Source organism: Carex rostrata, chromosome 14 (assembly GCF_964058835.1).
Source record: "Carex rostrata chromosome 14, lpCarRost1.2, whole genome shotgun sequence".
Classification (NCBI taxonomy): Eukaryota; Viridiplantae; Streptophyta; class Magnoliopsida; order Poales; family Cyperaceae; genus Carex; species Carex rostrata.
The window spans coordinates 4,698,018-4,720,538 of NC_135931.1; the positions used below are offsets into that span (position 1 = coordinate 4,698,018).

At 33.6% G+C, this 22,521-nt stretch overlaps 2 protein-coding genes across 4 annotated transcripts; both read left to right on the forward strand.

The window, feature by feature from the left end:
- Positions 1-4,556: 4,556 nt before the first annotated feature.
- On the forward strand, positions 4,557-8,595 carry LOC144565501 (Protein phosphatase 2C family protein). 3 transcript variants are annotated; one of them, XR_013514903.1, is made up of 6 exons: positions 4,557-5,062; positions 5,397-5,681; positions 5,902-6,253; positions 6,727-6,858; positions 7,639-7,816; positions 8,093-8,595. XR_013514903.1 is itself a non-coding variant. In XM_078315277.1 (6 exons), exons 1-5 carry the CDS (start codon positions 4,743-4,745, stop codon positions 7,809-7,811), a joined length of 1,266 nt encoding a protein of 421 aa, XP_078171403.1. In that variant the 5' UTR covers positions 4,557-4,742; the 3' UTR covers positions 7,812-7,840; positions 8,093-8,595. The 3 variants fall into 3 exon arrangements, 2 of the variants coding, with proteins under 2 accessions (XP_078171403.1, XP_078171402.1); XM_078315277.1 differs by having other exon boundaries at positions 7,635-7,840; XM_078315276.1 differs by having other exon boundaries at positions 4,560-5,062; positions 7,635-7,816.
- Positions 8,596-15,184: 6,589 nt separating this feature from the next.
- LOC144565502 (Mo25 family protein) lies at positions 15,185-21,680 on the forward strand. The gene is made up of 11 exons (XM_078315279.1): positions 15,185-15,460; positions 16,520-16,684; positions 17,079-17,197; positions 17,523-17,597; positions 17,955-18,048; positions 18,827-18,886; positions 19,650-19,715; positions 20,215-20,313; positions 20,783-20,827; positions 20,948-21,050; positions 21,419-21,680. Exons 1-11 carry the CDS (start codon positions 15,347-15,349, stop codon positions 21,502-21,504), a joined length of 1,026 nt encoding a protein of 341 aa, XP_078171405.1. The 5' UTR covers positions 15,185-15,346; the 3' UTR covers positions 21,505-21,680.
- Positions 21,681-22,521: the final 841 nt, after the last annotated feature.

Here is a 22,521-nt window from a genome sequence, read left to right on the forward strand (position 1 = left end):
GATCAAAATCAAAAACAAGCTAATTATAAAATCCCCTTTGAACCGATCTCGTTTTCGGACTATCCTATCAAAATATACACAAATATTAAAATAATTTCCTAAAAATTGTTTATTTTAAAAGTTTTGATGGGTACACTGAAAATTTTACCTTTCAAAAAAGACAGAAATCCATATTAAGATTCTTCCTCACAATTCTCGTCTATTGATTCATATATTTGGCTTACGCACCTTGCTCTTTCTACAATTGTTAAGGTATTTCTCTAATTTTTTTATTTTATTTTACAAAAATATATTCTGAATCTAGTTAGATACTTAATTTATTTTTTCAAATCTATTGTAGCCCTGTTCATTCCATTACACGTGTATGTATATACATATAGCGATAAAGTTATAATCTTTTTAAAATACAAATATATATTATTATTTTTAATAGCGTTGTAGTTAACTAGTTATACATCAGCACCTCAATTTTTTTTTTTTTTTTTTTGTGAATTTTACCTATGCCACTTCTCTGTCTTTTCCAATAGTCAATGTTGCACCTTAACAAAAGACAACAAGATTTCTTCACAAAATTAAATATTTTAGATTTTCTTTAGCCTAGAAAAGGGTTGTTTAGCCGCTCATGGCGGATTCAACAATAAAAGAGACAAAAGACATAAAAAAATGGAGTAATAGAGAGAGATGGAAAGAGAACACCTATGCTGTCTCTTCTCTGATGTACACCGTCTTCAGATCTTACATCTTTCTTCTCTTCTAATAGAGACTTCGTTATTTTACTATTATATCCTTTGCATAGCCTCCATAAGAGAAAATCTAGTTCTAACCTAATATTCTATGCTCTCTAGTGTGGAATGATAAATGGTAGTCCAATACAAATATTGTATTGTAATCTAATGTGACATGATCTTAATTGAGCTTCGTATTTTGTTATACTAGGCCAAGTACTAACAATTAGATCATCATCTTTGAGTATGAAAATGCTATAATTATGAAGAAATTTTTTATAGTCATGAAAAACAGTATGCTTATAAATAATATTTAGGTGAACAACATAAATGATATGATTAAATGATTATTGTGTGTTGTCTTATTTATAAAAATGATTTTTACACATAGAACATACCATATAATTCAATGAATATATTTTTATGTTTTTTGGTTTTAATGTTAATAAGCTGCTATAATTTTTCTAACAAATTATATCTAAAATATATGACATTTAAATATGTTTTAGTGATTAAAATATTTGAGAAAATAATTATTGAAATGCTTGACAGTATGATAATATTATTTAAGAAAATCACTGATAGGTTCAAATTCCTCCTCTCCAATTTAAGTTAGCATCTTCTTTTATTTCACGGTACTTCAAATAATCAAATTCATAACACAACTTTAAATAAAAAAAAACTTTAAATGCAGTATCTCAACATCAGGATTGTTATCTTTCCCAACGGGTTTTTTCGCAAATTTTAGTAAAAGACAAAGTCTCAATCTGATCTATCAGCGTTTGAATCAGTGCAAAATCATCCTTTATACAGACTAAAAACCAAAACACTAAATAATCATATATTGAATTAAAAATTGTGAAAGTTTATTGAAAGATTAACAAACTTTTTTTATTTTAATTCTCTGAGTTGTGTTATGAATTGGATTATTTGAAGTTCCGTGAAATAGAAGATGCTGACTTTATTTGGGGAGAGCCAAAAGTAATTGTTTATCATATGTTTTGTTAAAATCACTTCATCTGAAAAATGTCTGACATTATAGTTTGAAGATTTAATTAATAAAATGATCTTTCACTTCTTATTTGCATGATTATATAAAGTTGTGAGTCTTACCTTTTGGTTTTGATCCAGGTGATTGAGATGGCCTTACTTTGTTTATTATATGGCTTTTTTTATCTTAATTTATTTTTTTGCAAATAATTATGGACAAAAATCAAAAGGATGACATCGTACTTGTTACTTGTAAGAGTTAGGCTAATATGACACTAGTGTTATATGAAACTAAATAACACCACATCTTAAATCCTTAGATCTGCTTTAAGATTCGTACAAAATGAAGTGCTTGAACAGTAAAAACGGATAGTACGAATCTTAAAGCCGATCTAAGGGTTTAAGATGTGGTGTTATTTAGTTTCATATAACACTAGTGTCATATTAGCCTAACTCTACTTGTAATTATTATTGTGATTTTGGACTTTTTTTTAATATTTGGCTTCTTATGTGCTTAATTGCACAACTGATGACAAATTTGTATGTCTGCTTATGGTCTATTAACCGATTTTTTTATTCATAATTAAAAAAATAAACATAAATAAATCCATAGCATACACCTTAGTACAATTGGGTACTTGTGACCGTTCGAATTCGTTTGGTGAATCCGTATCACCTGAGGTGCATGTGGTGAATCTTGACCGTTCATTTTACTTTGCACGAATCTCAAAGCAGACCCCCTACACCTCAATATGCACCAAATTAAATTTGATATGAATGAAATTGATCTGAGCCGTCTATTTTTTTGAATTGCACCTCCGGTACCTGAGGTGACACGGACTCATTGTCTCAACAGATATCAGATTGGGTTTGACTCGACTGAAATTAATCTGGCTGATCCGGATCTTTTTTAAGCGATAAAAACATATTTAATGATTTTTTTGTCCGATATGATCTGGATCATCATTTTTTTTTAATCGGCATTATCTGTGGATAAATTATGCCCGTTCAAAAAATATAGCAAAGGCTTTAATGTCCTTTTCAAAAGATTTGTTAGGCATTGGATATCTTAAAATGCATTCACCGAACAGCTGTCCAAATAAAAAATGCCAATGAAAGAGCTAGGCTTGGGTGCTTTTATTCGTCTGTAATACGTGCCAAAAAGAATACAAATATATGAACAAATGAAATAATATATTTGAAATATAGATAACGACTGAGGTTGTGGTACTATGCAAAGTGCACGCCAGTATGTAATATGGATTCATATTTTTATAATTAAAATTTAAATAATAAATTTAAACTGTTTAATATAATATTTGTACGGAAATTACTTGTATCTGTATCCGTCATTATTTCACCATATTAAAAAAATATCTATAGTATCCGTATCCGTAATTATCTGTATCCGTTTAATCTGAATTCGGATAATCTGCAGATACGGAGCGAATATGGAGCGGATAATCCGTATCCGTGTATACCCCTATACATTATGGCCAATCGCTAAAGAATTATGAAAGAAATTAAAAAAAAAAACAAATATTTTAGACAACTGTCGTGTAAAATATAAAATTGACAGACATGAATTATTTAATAACTAAACTGTGTGACTGTGGGATATCTCATTATATCTTCATAACAAAAATTACATTTTATATTTACCGTGCTTCTTGAAATTATTTTTATTTTTTGAACAATCTAACTATTTAATACTCACAATAATTTTTTTTATTTAGATTTTAAATTTGCAATCTCAAATAAAGAATATTATTTTGTTACTAGATTAATGACTGATTCTTGACACATTATTGTCGTTAATAAAAACAAATATCTCGTCAACGAGCTGAGTTGAATCATCCAATCAAGCTCAAATTAAATTCGACCTGTGTTAGAATGAACTGAGCCAACTCGTTAATATTTGTTCGTGTTGTAAACCGCACATAAATAAAAATATTATCGAATTTGATGTTGCGGGTCGCTTATAGACTGAGAAAAAAAAAAAAAAAAAACTTCATCCTTTCATGTTAAGTACAAAAAATATAGTAAAAAAGTCAGACAAATAACTTCATGTTTTCTCAACAATGAATTAAAAACGAATCAAACCAGTTCAAACTAAACTAAATCAAATCTGGATGTAACAAATTAATTACACCTTTCCAAACCAATTTCATAACTTAAATCAAAATCAAACAAGCTAATTATAAAATCTCTTTTGAACCGATCTCGTTCTCGGACCGTCCGATCAAAATGTGCACAAATATTAAAATAATTTCCGTACATTTCATTTCAGATCAAATTGATCTGAATTATAATTGAACGGTCCGGATCTAAATAGAAACATTATGTTACCTCAGAGGATATGAACTCTACTCCAGCCTCCAGCCTCCAGCCTCTAGGCGGCTCCGTATCGTCTGCATTGACTCAAAATAGCATTTTTCGAGTTAAACACATCTCGGCCATCTAACTTTAAACGGAGCTAATCCGGCCACATATTATAATTCAATATTATAATTCAAGGGTTCTTTAATATTAATGTGAATCTAATCTGTACGGATCTTAAAACAGATCGGACGGTCCAGATTTATTAACTCAAAAGATTAGAATACGAATTCCGGCGTTACAGCTTAGGCCTTGGTGCCTTATTGGTGCCTTACAGTTACAGGTTGCTTTCTCTTGCCTCACATCTTACTTTTCATCTTGACTCAGAGAAAGGACCATTAAAAAGGTACCAAGCAAGAAAACATAAACAAACGTACAAAACTAACTCTCCCCTCTCTCTTTCTCTCCCTCCAAAAAGAAAGTAACACCAGTTGTCGTACTGTACCACATTCAAAGAATCAAAATATATCACTGGAAGAAACGCCGAAACGCTGATTCCTCGCTCTCTTTTTCCGTTCCTCTCTATCTCTTTCTCTAATTCTATTCTCTCTCTTTGAAGCAAAAACCCAAACACCTGTCGTGCTTTCCAAAACAGAGGTCAGAGGATAGGTACACCCAAACTAAAACCCTAATTACGCTCCACTGTCAATGGGCTGTGTCAATGGCAAGTGCTGTTTACGCCGGCGTCGTCGCGGGTCCCACTCTCAGAACCCCTCCTCATCCGGCCACGTCAACTCCTCCCGTTGCCAGATCATCACAGACCCCACCACTCTGGGCTCCACCCAAGTCCCTTCTCACGGTCTTGTTCTACAATACTCCGCTCTCTCCCATAAGGGTCACTATCCTGATTCGCCAGAGAGAGAGAATCAAGACTCGTTCATAATCAAAGTCCAACTCCTGTCGAACCCAAATTTGCATCTGTTTGGAGTTTTTGATGGCCATGGTGCGCATGGTACCCAGTGTGCAAGGTTTGACCAACTTTTCATTGATTTTTGTTGTATTGTTGTTTATTTAAGAGACTGATAGGTTAATTTTATTTAGTTGAGTAATCTGACAATTTTTATTTGGGGTCTGGAAATCAGATGTATATAATGACAGTTGCCTTCTGTGGCGACACTGTTTTAGATGGATAAAGAGAAAGGCAATCAATGTTGCTACCTATACCAAGTAGTAGATTCAATTCATTGTAACTAAATCAATTTAAGTATCAGGAGTACATAAATTTTGAATGGAATTGAAGTTTTCTTTCCATTTGGGAACTTTCTGAATTAGGTCCGTGTCAAAATCTACTTGAATTATTAGGTTTGTGCGAGACCGGCTACCTGAGGTCCTATGTGCTGACCCTGCTGCCTTACAAGCGGACCCCGAAAAGTCATTCCACGAAGCTTTCCTCACAGTTAATATAGAGCTCCATAACAATCCCGATATAGATGATTCGATGAGTGGGACCACTGCCATAGTGGTGTTGGTGTGTGGGGACATACTTTATGTGGCAAATGTGGGTGACTCCCGTGCGGTTGCTGGTGTTTTGAGAGGAGACGAGTCAGTTTTGGCTGAGGACCTGTCCAGTGATCAGACTCCATTTAGGTAAGCTGTAGTTATATACATGTATTATGTGGGGAACAAACACGAGATCAGTGTTGGTCCATCTCCAGGCATTTTTGGAATTTTTTCTTTTGTTTAAATTTCTGTTTGGTCTCATCAAACATCAAATTAGGTCAAACCAATCATATTAAATAGTCTTGAGTAGCTAAGGAAAAATTGGAATGTTGGTTTTGAGTGCTTTCCATTTGGAACATACTTTTAGAGAAGATGAGAAAGAGAGGGTGAAGAAATGCGGGGCCCGTGTCCTAACAGCTGGACAGGTTGAGGCAGTGATGGCGGCAGCTATAGACGGATCCCCCATTCCAGAGGTAGAGGCAAATGAAGGTGGGAGTTCTGAGCCTGACGAGGGGGACCCTCCAAGGCTTTGGGTACGGGATGGAATGTACCCTGGTACCGCCTTCACTAGGAGTGTAGGAGATTTGACGGCTGAAGGGATCGGTGTGGTAGCGTATCCTGAGGTGCGTGTGGTCAGGATCTCTCCTTCTCATCTTTTTTTCGTGCTGGCAAGTGATGGAGTCTTCGAATTTTTGTCAAGCCAGGCTGTTGTTGATATGGTAGTAATTATCAGTCTAATTGATTGCTTTTATGTGTTTACTTCAGTGCGGCTAGTGCCCTAAGCCTTTACTTTTTGGTTCAATTGATTTTCTTTCCATAATTATATATATGTTAATTGTCAAGTGATGGGACTAAGGGGGCCATGCTGAATCTCTCAAAATATAAAAATAAAATAAAAACATAATCTTGTTTAATTTTTTTTTTTTGCCTTTTGCACTTTGGTATACAAATTCTTGCCAAGTATCAATAACTTTCGACTAAAAATTAGCACACATGGAAGACACTTAGAAAAAGCATCTCAAATAAAAATAGTAAATCAAAAGGCAAAGAATAAATGCAATTAAATGGATGGGCACAGGTAGGTAGCCAGCTGTGCTGTGTACTTGCATTTGTACCCCACTTCTTTGGTGGTCATTTTTTTTTCTTGCTTAATTTAACAGCCTTGTTAACAGCATTTGTTTATTTGATCTAGGTGTCAAAATTTTCTGATCCGAGAGAAGCATGCACAGAGATTGTTTCAGAATCATACCGGCTTTGGTTAGAGCACGAATCAAGAACAGATGATATAACAATAATAGTTGTGCATATCCAAGACTTGTCAGAAGTATGTTTACTTCTTCTATGTTGCTAAATAATTTGGGGAAATTAATATTTGTTATTTCATATTTACCAGTTACCTAATGAGTAATTTACCCCCAATTATAACTGTTAAACCTTCTTAATCCCTGCATCTCTTTCACGGTGGCTTAGTTTCGATTGAGCCTCATCAAACTATCTTTAGTTTTGCAACAAACTCCCAGTGGCTTCTGTTGACCTAATTTCTAATTTTCAAACCACATTTATCATGAGTTAACACGCTGTTTCTGTTGGTACGCATTTTTATTGGTATGGAAATGTTCTTGTTTTCAGGCGTGCCCCCCCCCCCCCCCCCCCCCCACCCCCCACCACACACACACACACACACACAGAGTAGTCTTGAAAAGTTTTCTTTGACAAAATGTTTTAGCACGGAAACAGTTCGGTGAGCGTCTGACCTTTCATGTAATTAAGAGAGACACTCTTGGAAAGGTAGTCTTATCATTTACACTCTTGGAAGGGTAGTCTGATCAGTTTATGGAAAAGAATAGTAACTGGTTGTAGGATATAGTTTCAAATTTGGTTATTCTTCCATATAATAAGAAAATGGGGTGGTTCACTTACTTTTTGTAGGCGTGGACTATTAGACATGAAACTTATTCATTAAGAATTTGTAAAGTTGGTTAGTATGGTTTGGTGGTGAGACACCTACTACAAAGAAAAGATGACAAAAATGAAGGACATATCTTCCGTGTTTTGTAGATTAAACAAAAAAAATTATTTAACAAACTTTAATGTGATCAGTCAGGTTCTTCTGAGAATCACCACCAAGTAATTCAGACAAAAATAACGGATGAGGGGTTTGCACTCCAGAAGATTCCGGAAGCTTCCATTGAGAAGGACTCTTGTTTGCCTTTGAGTGATTTCCCGAAGGAACACAGCCTCTCAGGTGTCTCATCTCCGGCTGGCAACAAATCGTGAACTAGGTGAACTCTTGACTTCTGATTTTGGTAAATGTTTGACTTGTATTTTATCATAGTTTGGAAAAAATCCGTTATCATTTTTGATCTGGCAGGGTTTAGTTTATCTGAAAATTACTTGATTTTATTTTGCTTTAAGCTGCAATTTCTGCTTCAAATTGAACTTGTCACTGGTTAACTTACTGATTCTTTATTGTGACATACTGTACCAAAAGAAGGCCGAATATTACATTTACATAAATTTAGCCCTTGATGTTTGCTTTTTGAAAATTTTATTTTCAGGAACTTCTCATTTGTTGCCATCTTCATAAAAAAAGGATTATTGAAAGCGTCAGAGAAAGATTTGAAGTACGCTCTATATCCTCAGAATCTGGCAATCTCCAAAACAAGATAGATATCCTATGTACGCACATGTGGCATGGGAAATATCTACACACACCTACATTTTGAGTTTTAACAAAATTGCTCAAAGGAGATGAGTGATCATTCTCAAGTTTTGTAGGGCTTTAATAATGCATAATATGTTTTATTGGTGTTTTTAAGTGTGGTGGTTATTTTGAGGTTTTTCACGGGCAAACACGAATTTTCGCAGTGATGTATTTCTAACTTAGGTGGTGTGATGTGTAATTCATTGGCAGTTTCTAGAGGTCGGAGTCTGAGTCATTTAGTTTTCACAGATTCCACCTCATTTTTGGTTGCACAGAAACATGGTGTAATCTAATGCTAACTTTTGATGAAATGCTTGATTGCTTTGTTTGTCTATTGATATGTTATGATGTTATCATCAGGGATGTAAATAACAGTATGCACTCGTTGGACGGACAAGGTACCGTTAAGCAATTAATCGATATGCGGCCGATAATCATAATTTTGTGTTTTTAACTTTTTATTAAAGTTATCAATTATGTACATATACTTGTAATTATTAAAATGATTAATTTAACTCATCAAACTTATCAAATAAATTTATTTTAACTTAGTTTGATTGTTAATTAATAAATTTTTATGAAACTGTTATTTAGAAAAACTCAATAAGACGAGGCAGAGTATAATGCATATAACAAAAATACATACAGAAAATAAAATTACCAACTAATTGAATATATAAACGGAAATAGATGATTCGTAATGGTTTAGTCATCGTCAATAGCTAATTGGATGATTAATTGGGCTAAACGGCTATTTTTTATAACACCGGTTAACATTACCTCTTGTTGTGCAATTGGTTTTTTTTTTTTTTTTTTTTTTTTGGCATTAGCTATGCTTAGGTTTGAGAAGTCAACAAGGTTCCATGTGCAGAACTTAAACTCGGTACTGTATGTTGTGTATGATAATTGATTCATTTATTGTTGTTGGCAGAGTTAACAAAAACTGTTGCCTTGTTGGTTTGCGCTTTTTTTTATTTTTTTATTTGGGGGTGGGGGAGATTTGTGCCTAGGTTACTAGACTTTGGAAAACAAGTGACATCTAACTTCAATTCATTTGTCAGCTCACGAGGACGAGGTAGTCAACTTTTAATTTGCTTCAATAGAGAGTTTGTCAGTTCTTTCTGTCCATATCTATTGGACTACACATATGTCACAGTTCATAGCAATTGCTTTCAAATGTGCTCCTGCTCTCGAGTGCGTATCCTCTGATCTCAATTTTTGCGTGACCGACGTGTCCAGTGCCTATTCGGGGATAACGCAGGGGCAGTATTATTTTTCTTTGAGATTCGTGCAGAATATATTTTAACGGTTGAGATTTCCATATAAACACGCAAAAGTTGAGATATCTGAGAGGATGCGAGTTCCCTTCTGCCATCTGGCTTTAACTGTTTAAAGGCGAAATCCTTTTTGGTTTGTTCCACTGTTATTAAAACCGGACCGACCGGCGGGTGAACCGGAAAAAAATCGGACCCGGAAGCAAATCCGGTTCGGTTTTAATTAAAGACCGAACATGAAATTAAACGGGAAATAAATAAACAACTCGGCCGGTTTTTCCAAAAATTCAAACCGATTCTTTGATTTTTTTCTGATTCCCAAGTCTAAAATAGTGGGGCCCATTTATTCCTACCTTCTGCAGAGAAAGGTAAAAGTAGCTCCATGTATTATTATGTGAGCATATCCATGTTGTCTTTTGTGAAGCAACAATAACTTTTTTTCTAAATAATTATGTATTTGAACCTGAAAAGTCATCATAATATTAATTTTTCTACTTAGAAAAAATTGAAGTTGCAGAAAATTTAATCTGGATCTGTTATTTTATATCATAAAAATATGGAGTTGAAAATTTAGTTATTCAATTCTATAAAAAAAATTAAAAGTTTTACATCTTAATTATTGGCAATTTTCTTTCAGCTTAGTGATTGAATTTTTTCTCCGCCATTAGATAAATTAGACTTTTATTTTATATATTAGTTGGTTAATTTTAGTTAAGTGCAAGAGCTAATACTTTTATTTTATTCGGAGAATAACTTTTATATTTATTAATAAATTCAGTGTTATTAAAAAATCAGCGGTTGAACCGGTTGACCCACTGGTCTGACCAGTAAACTATTGATCCGGAATATTACCGGGTCGATGTCCGGTCCGATTCTGATAACATTGGTTTGTTCTCAAAAACATTATGTAAAGCATGCGTTCCAACCGTTACCATTCAATACTTTTAGTAAATAAACTAAAGAGTGAAGCTACAGTAACATGCATATAACGGATTAATTCGTATTATAAATTTACACATTTATTTTTAAAATTTGAACAATCAATTCGAATTATAAATATATTTTCTGTATGAAAATATACTTAAGACACTTCTTTTTAGGATTATTTTACTTTTTTTTAGATATAAAAAATTGCTACTTTTAGGTGGTCCAGATTTTCCAGATTAAGTGATTTTTTATTTATCTAAAATATAGTAAAAAAAATATAAAAATATATAATTTCATTCTAATGAAGATGTGTACGGTGTATCATTATAAAAAGTAAAAAACACAAGTGTGAAAATTGTAAATAAAGGAGAGTGCTAATATTAGATTTCGTATCATCTAAAATATCTGAAACTTTGAAACGTTCAAATATGTCCTACACAAATCTCAAAGTACAAATGTGATATCCTCAAATAGACATCCGTACACGTTGGTCACGCAAAAGTTGAGATATCTCGCGTATCCTCTTGGCCTGTTCGGCAAACTATGAAATAGTATGAGAATAGAGAAAAATAGAGAAATTGTAGAATTAGAAATTGACCACTCTTTTTCTCTATTCCAATTGTGTTTAGCAAACTCAACTATTGGAATAATAAAAGTGAACACTTATTAAAATACAATAATAATTGGAAATGACTCTTATATCTTTATTGAGTTTGGTTAGTGCACCAACGTCATGTGAAGTGCATGATTAAAATGCATATTCAATAAAATGGTGAATGTAAATTAATACAGTTCTTTTACTAATGACACCTACCAATGGGCCATGGTTGAGAACCCACCTCACGCGCACATTACAAAAGGAATTCACACCTTTATTTGTAATATCCAGTCAAAACACTTCACTGTATCAAGCACCCCCCAAAAAATAAAGCAATTCGTAGATTTCTGTAATCCATTTTTTTATCCGAATTTATGCTCCTAAATTCTAATTTCTAAACAAAGCGACACCATCTAAAAGCAATTTGAGTGAAATAATTCTAGGTTACGCGGTAAATGGTGAATGAGTATTGTACAAATTTCAAAGCACTAGCTAATAGGTAAGAGGAAGCAACAAATAACAAATACCGTACAATACCAGGTTATGCTTAAGCACAAGCAAGCTATCAATGGCAATTTAACTACTAAATTGGTAAAAAAAAAAGGGTGAAAGAAGGAAAATAAAACTCGTCAAGAGAGAGGGATATTAAATGAAAGATAAAATCGCGTACATCTATCTCGTAGTTTTCATTTTACAGATTTTTCAGTAGTTCGTTGGAAATTTTGATCAAAGTAAACTGAGAGAAAAAGGTGTTTCTCTTTTGGAGCATGTGCAGGAGAGGAAGAAAGAGATGTGAGCGGGAGAATATTAAAATGAGACTGAAGTGCCACATCAGTCAAATAGAGAGTAAATATGATATTTTTCTATCCCTTTTTCAGCGCAATTCTCTATTCCAGTCTCTCACTGAAATTGAGAAAAGAGGAAAAGTACTTCTATTCCGTCTCTCTATTCCAACTCACATTTTGACTGTTCGGCAAGAATAGACACTCTATTCCATTCAATTCCTCTATTCCAACTTTGCCGAACAGGTCTCTGAGATATCTCCTTTTTTGTGTGACCGACGTGTCTGGTGCCTATTCGGGGGTGACATAGGGGGCCACTATTATTTGAGCTTTGAGATTCGCGCATAACGTATTAAAACGGTTGAGATTTTCCAAAAAGTCACGCAAAATATGAGATATCTCAGAGGATGCGAATTCAGGATACGCATCCCCTTGCAAACTCGAATTGACATCCCCTCAGGACTAGGGGTGATTAATGAGCGAGCATGAGCGAGTTAGGGTATGCTCATGCTCGCTCATTAAGTAAATAAGCGAGTTGTTAATGAGCGAGTTTAAATGAGCGGATAAATGAGCGAGTTGTAAATGAGCGAACTTTTAATGAGCGAGTTATGAGCGGCTCACGAGTTATGACTTATGACTCAAAACAAAATTATATAGTATGCCCACGCATAACAAAATTTGTTAAAAGTCATCATAACAAAATTCAACCAATTGTCATAATTCATTTAAATGAATTGTTATGACTATTATTTGTTTTGGGCTTTAGACAAAGGTTTTGGTTCTGCCGATTTACAAAAAAAAATGAATATGAAACTATGAATATTAGTATATTACACAGGATTAAATGTTACATTGTGCTCACTATATTACACATGATTAAATATGAAACTATGCTCACTATCTATCAATTTTAATGAGGCAAGGTTGATGTTACACATAATTACATAGGATTAAATGTGACAGGGATTAGATGTGACAAATTTTTAATGAGCGAGTTATGAGCGAGTTGGGTCATGCTCATGCTCGCTCATTAAGTAAATGAGCGAGTTGTTAATGAGCGAGTTTAAATGAGCGGATAAATGAGCGAGTTTAGGTGAGCTTTTAATGAGCGAGTTATGAGCGGCTCACGAGTTATGAGCGATTTACTCACCCCTACCTCAGGTTAACTGACCGAGTACAATTGAATGCGACGGTTCAAAATTGAAATTTTTAACTTAGCACAAATCTCAAAGCACAAAAATACTGCCCCACGCCATCCCGAACAGGCAGCAGCTGATATTAAATCTGGACCGTCCGTTTTAATTGTGTTGAGTCAAGTAATTGGGAGGATCCGGATCCTGCAAACTCATGCTTTTATTAATTAATTGTTCTTCGTTCGAGAGAAATATATTAAAAACTGAAAAGCACAGCTCTGACCTTAACTCTCCAAGATCCACCGTCACCGAGTAACCAAATCTCTCCTCTATTTATTTATTTAATTATTTCTGCGAGTCTCTCTCATCTTTCTCTCGCGCATCTGTGACTGTGATGGCGTTCTTCTTCAAGGCGGCTTCATCCAAGGGGCGCTCGTCGTCTCCAGTGGAGATTGTCAGATGCACCAAGGAATCTCTTGTTGCAGTCCGTGATAGAAATGCCGCAAAGGTTAATTTTTCTTTCACTTTACTCTTGCAAATTAACATTTTTTTGTACTACTAGCTTCTAGGTCATGATAGCAATGTCTCTGTTCGAGCTTGAGTTCGTGCGATTCTTTAAAACAAAAAAAAGAAGGAAAAGAACACCTTATTCTGTACATTACAGTTGCTATAAACTCCACACAAAAGGTTTACAACTTTTCAGATTTTTGCTTTTTTGGGGGAAAAAATCATGTGCATAACTATTCATAATAAACAAAGAGGCCAGCTTCGTGTAGAGGCAGGAAATACACATCTGGCGCAAAATTTTAGAATGTGGTATATATTTTTTTTAGTTTTTTTTTTCTTAGTACAAGCATAAATATATATATATATTTTTGGAAAATAAGAAAAATACAGTGTTTTTTTTCATCACTCGGTGAGCGGGGCAGTCCGATGCACACTTGGAAGCAGATTTGTATGTACTTGATTCACACGAATTTTAAAGCTTTAATCGGACATCAGACAAAATCTGGTCTGATGTCCATCAAATAGCCTCCAATTCTCTTTCGTAAGGAAGAAGAGCAAACGCCCCAAGCGAAAATTGGATATCAGACCAGAGACAAATTTTGTCTCATGTTCGACATGAGACTGAATGCGATTGGAGTCGTTCAATCTGTGTCAGAATCCATGCTCATTTAATCAGCACAAATCTTGATATTGATGTTTATTGAAAAAGCTCCGACCGAATGAATTCGTATCACCTAAGGTGACAAAATATTTCTGTTTAGAGCATCTACATCCCTGAAACTATTAGAGTTTCTAATATGATGTGACAGTTTCTAATTCAGTTTTAGGGATGTGGGAGAGTTTCTTATTTAGAAACTATGCATGAAAGTTTCTTATTAAGAAACTGTTTATAAACTCTATGTTGGCTAAATGATTGGCTCAAATTGTTTCTCCTTTTTAATTTGTTGCTGATGTGGCTTAATAGAAACTCTAAAATGAGTTTTAGGGATGTGAGAATTAGAAACTTTAGAGACCATAATTTCTAAAAAGTAGTTAACAGTTATTTAGAAATCCTCTTGAGTTTTAGGGATGTAGATGCTCTTAGATCTGAACCGTCCAATCAAAATCTACACGATTATTAAAGGAGTACCTTGCGTTCTACACTTTTACCTCGGCCCGAATTTCTATTGATTCAAACAGAAATATTCTCTTACCTAAGAGGATACGGATTCCGACCGAATTTGATACGATATCAATTAAATTGGCAAATGCCCCTTGGGCTGTTGCCTAGATTTGATTTTCTAAAAACGCCATTTATTTAAGCTTCAGTTTTCTTCTACTGGGCTATCATACTAATCCATTGTTTGATATTGTGCCTGGGCTTAAAGGCTGTATTTGGAAAAGTATATATTGTGGGGCTTTAAATTGGATATGTAGTCTTTACTTTTTAGGCCTGCTTCGTGAAATTTAAAATAAGTTCTAATAGAAAAATAAATGCATATCTTGAGTAAATAACGTGAATATATATGTGAGTTTTTGAAAATTAAAAAGATAGATATAATAGCATTAAAGTTTTTGAATATATACTGAAAATTGCTCACGTTGAACTGCTTCATGTCTTTACATCACTACACAAGGTGAAAGCTCCTGTATTTTCGTTTTGTGTTTTAATGAAACCAGGGGCTTTATCCAATTTTTTTATTTTTATTTCAAAGAGAGAGAAATATAAATACAAGGAGACCCCACAGAATTCGGCAATTCCATTTCTTGTTTCACAGATTCCGATCAGACCCTTAGAGCGACTTTTCTGTCGTGAAGGAGACGGGACAGACAACAACAAAAGCCTTGGTTCAACAACCAAATCTCTCCATACGCTGCTCTCTCTCTCTCTCTCTCCCTCCCTCTCCAATGTCGTTCTTCTTCAAAGCTGCGGTGTCCAAGGGGCGCCCCACCTCTCCAGTCGAGATCGTGAAACTAATCAAGGAGTCCCTTCTCGCACTGGACACTAAAACAGTTGCCAAGGTTTCCAACCTTTTCAATTTACCCCCTTCATGATACCTCGATCAGTTTCAGTAAATCATGCTAATGTTATTCTTAATTGGGATCTGATTTGTGCACTATTGTTTCTGTAATGCAATTTGTCATTGTAATGGGGTGAGATCTAGATCATGATTTCTCTCTTCCCTTTTCTTTTCTGAAAGTAGATGAACCAGTGTACTGCCTAATTTAATTGTTAGTAAATTTCAATGATGAACCAGTGTACTGCCTAATTTAATTGTTAGTAAATTTCAATCTTTGCCATGAATGTGACTTGAGTCGGGATAACATATACTCGTCCTAGACAAGAATTTTACTGTTGTTGATTCAACTTTTACTTGGATCATATACGGAAGTTCCTTTGCTCACTGCTTGTGGGTTGTGAGTTGTGATTGAGCTTAGTGGATTTGCTTTTTTCTTTGGTTACTATCATTAGATCATACAAATCCTCAAAATATCATTCATATGGCAATCCCTTTAAAACGATTTTGCACTCTTTAGTACCCAACTTTTCTCATTAACTGTAAGTCGTATAATTAGTTGGTGTTTGTTTACTACTTCAAAATCTGTCAGTTGTATAATTAAGCACATAAAAGGTCAAAACAGAGCAATTAGGACAAAAAGGAAAATTTTTAAGAAGTCAAACTGGTACATACTGGGTATGCAACTATACATTGAGGCAGACTGGTAGTGAAATCCATGGGTGTTTAAAAACTACCTGGTATTATTATACCGTTGACGTGTTCATCACTGAAAAACCAGTTTTCAGGTAATAGTGTAATACTTTGTTGGGACTGGAAGTATTGTGAAAAAAACAACCTACCTTAAGTGTAGGTTTTAGGTCTTTAAATTCATCTAAATCACCGTCTTTAATGCAATTTTGCAATTAAGCGCAAACAAAATTAAATAATAGATTGATAATTATGTTATGTTGTCTGAAACTTCTGGTTAGTCAAGATTGCACTAAAAATATGAACTGGAAATTATTTTTTAACTGCAATATAATTCAATCATCATTTATATTACAGCCTGTAAATTTTATAGGCACTGGAGGATGTAGAGAAGAACATTAGTTTTTTGCGACAAACACTTGTCGGTGATAGAGAAACTGAGCCAAATCAAGAATTAGTCATGCAAATTGCCATTGAAATTTGCAAAGAGGATGTGCTTTCTCTATTTGTGCACAAGTTGCCTTCTTTGGGTTGGGAAGTATGTACCACCTTTACCTTTTGTATAATATAATTATTTTTTGGTTCTGTTCAAGAAACTTAATGCTTATATTTTTGTCAAAAAATACTATGCTATGGAAGATTATGTCACGTAATATTCTTTAAGGTAATGATACCAAGTCTACCTAGAAAAGTATAGTCAGATAGTTATATACAAGTTTCCAGTACCAATATAAAGCAACTGAAGTTGAAAGAAATAAATTAATGAAATGTATTTTAGGAAACGTTCAGATGTGAGATATTTGGAAGATTTTTCTTTATGCACAAAAACTCTGGATACTAACTTGTGGTGTTCTAGTGGGGGAGGTTACTCTTGGAACATTATCTTTGTTGTTGCACAACTATTAAATATAATTATATTATTTTTCATGTAGGCAAGAAAAGATTTGGTGAATTGCTGGTGTGTTTTATTGTGGCAGAAGGTAGGATTGAACTGTTGTTGTGTTCAATATTTGGAGAACCATGTCGAGCTTCTAGATTTCCTAGTTGTATGGTAAGTTTGTTTATTCTTGTACAAAATGTCTGTTTTTCTAATTACACCCAACATTTTTGCAATATGTGCAGATAACAAAATATTTATTCTAATTGCATCTGACATGCAATTCTTCTGAGATATTTGCATGTACAATAAAACCTTTAAAATGGTGAAATCCTACAATAAAAAACCCTAAATCCATCTTCCCCATAAATGATATTTGTTAATAAATGATGTGGTGATTTTTGTGAATAAATGAAAAGATGGTGTGTATGCACTATTACTATCCTGAGACACTCTATAGAAGAATTGTGTATAACAATAATTCTTGTATATATGCCAGCTACAATAATATTGAAATTGCATTGAATTGTGGCAACATGTTGAGGGAGTGCATCAAGCATGAATCTCTTGCTAAGTAAGTTTCTTATTTTCCTGATTGTGTTTTCTTATTCAATCTTTTTCACCCTTTAATTTTTTGTTTTTCTCTGTTAACAGGAGGCCTAAATTAATAATAAATGCTTCAAAGTGGCAATTTAATCCAATTTTGCACAATCAACAGTGCTAGTTACGATCTTGTTTCCTTTATAAACCTCAATGTACCCTGATTTGTGAAACTAAACCAATGCAAGTAAACTAGGAAAATTGGTACTTATCCATGTTTTTGCTGAGTGTATTATAAGTGCTACCACATTTAGCCAACGGTATTGTCAGGCCACAATGTTTGTGATTTTATTTCTGATCAAATTGATTTAATTCTAGTGGTGCATTTCAGATATATACTTGAGTCAGCTAGCTTTGAGTTATTCTTTAAGTATGCCGAGCTGCCTAATTTTGACATTGCTTCAGATGCTCTCTGTACTTTCAAGGTTAAGTTTCATTATCTATTCATTAATGAGTATGGCTAATATAACATCAGTGTCATTTCAGTCTATATAACACCAACTCCAAAACCTATCAAATCGAGTTCAAATGGTGAATCCAAACCGTTCAAACTAGTTTACTTTATGAGTGATGCGTTTACATGCAAACTTTTTATATTTTTGAGTTATTTTAGTATCAAATCAAGCGGCAAAAAAATTGAAAAATGAATGTATTAAAATTAACTTAAAAACTCAAATATTTGACCGCTTGACTTGATATCAAATAAACTCAAAAACTTATAAATTTTACATGTAAACACACAACTAATGAAGTAGATCGATTTGAACGGTTTGGATTCACCATTTTAACTCGATTTGATAGGTTTTGGAGTTGGTGTTATATAGACTGAAATGACACTGATGTTATATTAGCTTTTATATTTGCCTGACTTGTTAATCTATATAGTTGAGCTGATCACTTCACAAATTTTAACAATGGTTTGTGATTCATTTAGGTAAATTTGAATATTGGTAGCGAAGTTTCTGGAATGCACAGTACTTGCCATGCTGCATGTATATACAAATACATGAATGATTCAGTAGAGCTACTGTTGTGGACCTTGTGGTAGTTTGAGGAACTTCGTGTTAAACCTTATTAAGCCCTATAAATGTAATGATAATAAGTTGCACACTGAATTGGTATTTGATGCTGTATGTGAGTGATATAATAAATCCATATACTATCAAAATCTGGTATGAAAGTTCTTGTTTGACAAATTAACAGGATTTGCTGACAAAGCATGAGATGGTAGTATCTCAATTTTTGGGCTCCCATTATGAACAGGTTTGTACCGATAGCATTTATGTCAAGCTTTTATCATGAAACAAAAAATAAATAAATTTGTTCATTGCCTTTAGAAAGCATGAAAAAACAACAAATATCACATGTAATACTTGTGTCACTGTCATCCATGCCCCCCCAAGTTGTCTTCAAACAACCTACGTTGATCCCCCCTCTCACTTAGAGATATTCTGAGGAATGAAGGTCCTTCTAGTATGTTTCAAGTAAATTGGGAACAGAGTTTGTTGGTTATGATTATTTGTTTTGGTATATTGTTGAGGGTTCCAATACCTCATCATACGTCATATTTTATATCTTCGTTTTCAAAGTTCAAACTATTGATCTGAATCGCTCAACATGATATCCATACTAACATATGTTTGGGGATGAAAATTTTACAATTTTTGGATTTTTTTTGAATTTTTTTAAGATAGGTACAAAAATCATTGTTTTTGGACCGTTCAAAAACAGTGATTTTCTACCTATCTAAAAATATAGTAATTTTTTTTTCCAAAAATGATAAAATTTTGGTTTTCAGGCATATTTTAATATGGATATCATGTTGAGCGGTTTAGATCGACAGTTTGGACTTTGAAAATGAAGATATAAATTGTGAGGCATGATGAGGTATGAAAAGCATGAGGTATTGGAACCCTCTTGTTGAAATTATAAATTCTGCTGCAACGTAATGAAATTATATAATATCTGCATCTTATTAATTACTCCTGAATCTGCATTGATCATTTTTTTGTGTTCAATATTTCAGTTCTTTGAGCTTTATGCAAAGTTACTGAGCTCTACAAATTATCTCACAAGAAGACAATCGGTGAAGGTTAGAAACCTCAAATAGTGTATATCCACGTGTAAATAACATGTTTCTCATTATGAAGTTCCAAAAATTGTGTAAATAACACAATAACAATTGATCTGCTTATAGCCTCGGAGTACAATGTAGAAAAAAAAACCATCACAACTGCTGCAAAGTGGTAATTAAGTTTGATAATGGTATGATAGACCAAATTACGGAGCGAAACATTAAGATCTGGATTATTGATGCTTTCTCTTATCCAAAGCATTTCCCATATAAGAAATTTATTGAATGTTTCTTTAATATATAGGGATTAAAAGCACAGAAACAATCTGGTCCTTTACCCTCATTTGTGTTATTAGAATAATAGTGAGCATGGAGATCCTTTTAGAAAAAAGTTTGGAGACATTTTTTTAATGTATGGATGGTATTTCCCATTCTAGGAGTGAGAAAGTTTCTGCGTTTACACATGAAACTGTCCATAAAAATATTAACTTATGAAACTATTTTATTATATGTGCAGTTTTTATCTGAGTTTCTATTGGAGCCTCCCAATTCACATATTATGAAGCGATACATCTTGGAGGTTCGGTATTTAAAACCTGTGATGGCATTGCTCAAGGTACTGTTAGCATCTTAGTTATTCTTTCCCTTTCACAGTTCCTAGTTTTTTATGCATAATCAAGTGGTAGTAGCCGCCTTCTTGAATTAACTGTCTGGAAGTAGCCCCATTTTGCACCATTCATATTAACTTTGCTTCAACGGGGGCTGCCCTCTCTATTGTTTAATGTTAGGTTTAATGCAGGCCAATTGAACCCAAATTTAATAGTCCCCGTATTATGTATTGCACTGACCCTATGCACACCTTTGTAAACATTCGGAGTGGATCGTATCAAATCCACGTAATAAAATAAACCAGCATCGCAGATTTTTTTTTTTTTTGGTTATTATTCTCTAATTCTAACAGAATGAAAGTTTAAGTTCCTGAGAGGGAACCAATCAAAGGTCGGTGACCTTTTTGAATCAGTTGATTGTCTTTTAACTGATTCTCTTGATTTTTGCATGTATACTTATCATTTGCTGATGTACAGGATTCAAGCAAAAATATAAAGATTTGTGCCTTTCACATTTTCAAGGTATAATCTGTACTCAACTGTTTCAAGTCACTGAATTACATGTGTTTTGAACTAAATTGAAAACGAAATATTCATCATCTATTCATTTGTGTTCTTGTATTGTTATTTTTCTTTTAACAGGTGTTTGTGGCCAATCCAAACAAGTCCCAGGATATAATAGCAGTGTTAGTAGAAAACCACGAAGAGTTGTTAGAACTAATACATAATCTCCCAATGACTAGAGGTACTTATAAACTATGTTTTTAATTTTTTTTGTTTTCACCTGCACGACTGCACCTACCTATCATGAAATCAGCACTGAGCCAGTTATTACTTGTAAGAACCGATAGCAAGGTTTTATATGGTAACCAAGCCCAGCACTGCAATATCATATAATTAATATTCATTAGCTTTAAGGGAAGAAATTTATTTTTTATTTTTTCCTAAACAGCACCATCATTGAGTTGTACAACCAACTGTGAAAAGTGTGCCATTTTTAAAGTAAATATAAAGGGTACCTGGGGAGTATTGGTCATGACCGAGTGATTAGTTGCTCTCTTGCAATGACATTTTATTTCAATTTCATGCGAGCTTATTTATGTCTGTTCATAGGTGAAGATGAGCAACTAGAAGAAGAGGTAGAGCTAATTGTTAAGGAAATAGAAAGGTTGTCACGCGGAGCAAATGTGAGACGGTGAGAGTAAATATGTGGTAGCATGTACAATTCTCTCTATATTTTTGTTATTTTTTTGCGGTTTTTATCTATCCTACATAATTATCAAGATTGCATCTAGTTATAGCCGTTTTGTACATAATGGTATTGTAACTCTTTATTTTTGAATTATATTATTGTGTGCTTAATGATTTCCTGGTATTTTAGTCTCTCTCTCGCTCTGTTATTTTTGGTAACTGGCATGTTTATAATCTGGTCTTTAACATGAAAATTTCTTGCTTTCCAATGTACACATTTTAGATGTAAATATTTAACGAGTCTATACTTAATTAGTTGTTTGAAATAATAAGCTAGTTATTTTTTGGAAAAAAAAAAATTGATCGAGTGACCGCCTGTTTTTAACATTTAATTAGTTACTTCCAGTAAAAACATAAACATTATTATTGTAAACTTTAAGGTGTCTCATGATAGTGTGAAAGTGTTCATCTATGTGGCTTTCGAATAGTTATCATATGAATAAAAAAAAATAATAACTTTTATAAGAAACGTAGTATTTTTATAAAATTAATATTTTGCTACGACTAATTCATTTAATATTTGGAAACATATTACCCATTAAATATTTTTTATTATATAATAGAAGTAACTAATTATTTAAGTATTTAAAAATGTACATACTAAAAACCTAGAATTAAACACGTCGATGAGAAAACGTGGCTGGGTAGATACAAAGCATTAAAACAAAGACTCTGAGAACGCTCTTCCGCAAACTTCTGGTCACAGCTCTTCAGGGCCGATTTTTTTATTAATAGAAAAAAAATTAAAAAAAATATCGGAATAGGAGATTGTTTTTGAATTTTTTCAAATATAGGTAGACTGGGTTCAATTATTTTGTCCAAGGGACGGGACTAATTGTCATGTCCGGCTTAATACACCTCAACCACTTGTTAAGCCTAGCGGAGAGAAAAAAAAACGGAAATAGTACAATTATTTTCGTCCGGAGTTTAAAAAAAAAAAAAAAAAAATCTGCGGACGGGTTTGT

What these genes read in the sequence shown, in the direction of transcription:
- LOC144565502 (XM_078315279.1), top strand. Translation starts at nt 15,347, where the DNA reads ATGTCGTTCTTCTTCAAAGCTGCGGTGTCCAAGGGGCGCCCCACCTCT. An exon ending in CTAGATTTCCTAGTTGTATG is followed by an intron (nt 17,198 to 17,522) that starts GTAAGTTTGTTT and finishes TATATATGCCAG; the next exon opens with CTACAATAATATTGAAATTG. An exon ending in ATGCTCTCTGTACTTTCAAG is followed by an intron (nt 18,049 to 18,826) that starts GTTAAGTTTCAT and finishes ACAAATTAACAG; the next exon opens with GATTTGCTGACAAAGCATGA.
- LOC144565501 (XM_078315277.1), top strand. Translation starts at nt 4,743, where the DNA reads ATGGGCTGTGTCAATGGCAAGTGCTGTTTACGCCGGCGTCGTCGCGGG. An exon ending in CATGGTACCCAGTGTGCAAG is followed by an intron (nt 5,063 to 5,396) that starts GTTTGACCAACT and finishes TTGAATTATTAG; the next exon opens with GTTTGTGCGAGACCGGCTAC. An exon ending in AGTGATCAGACTCCATTTAG is followed by an intron (nt 5,682 to 5,901) that starts GTAAGCTGTAGT and finishes ACATACTTTTAG; the next exon opens with AGAAGATGAGAAAGAGAGGG.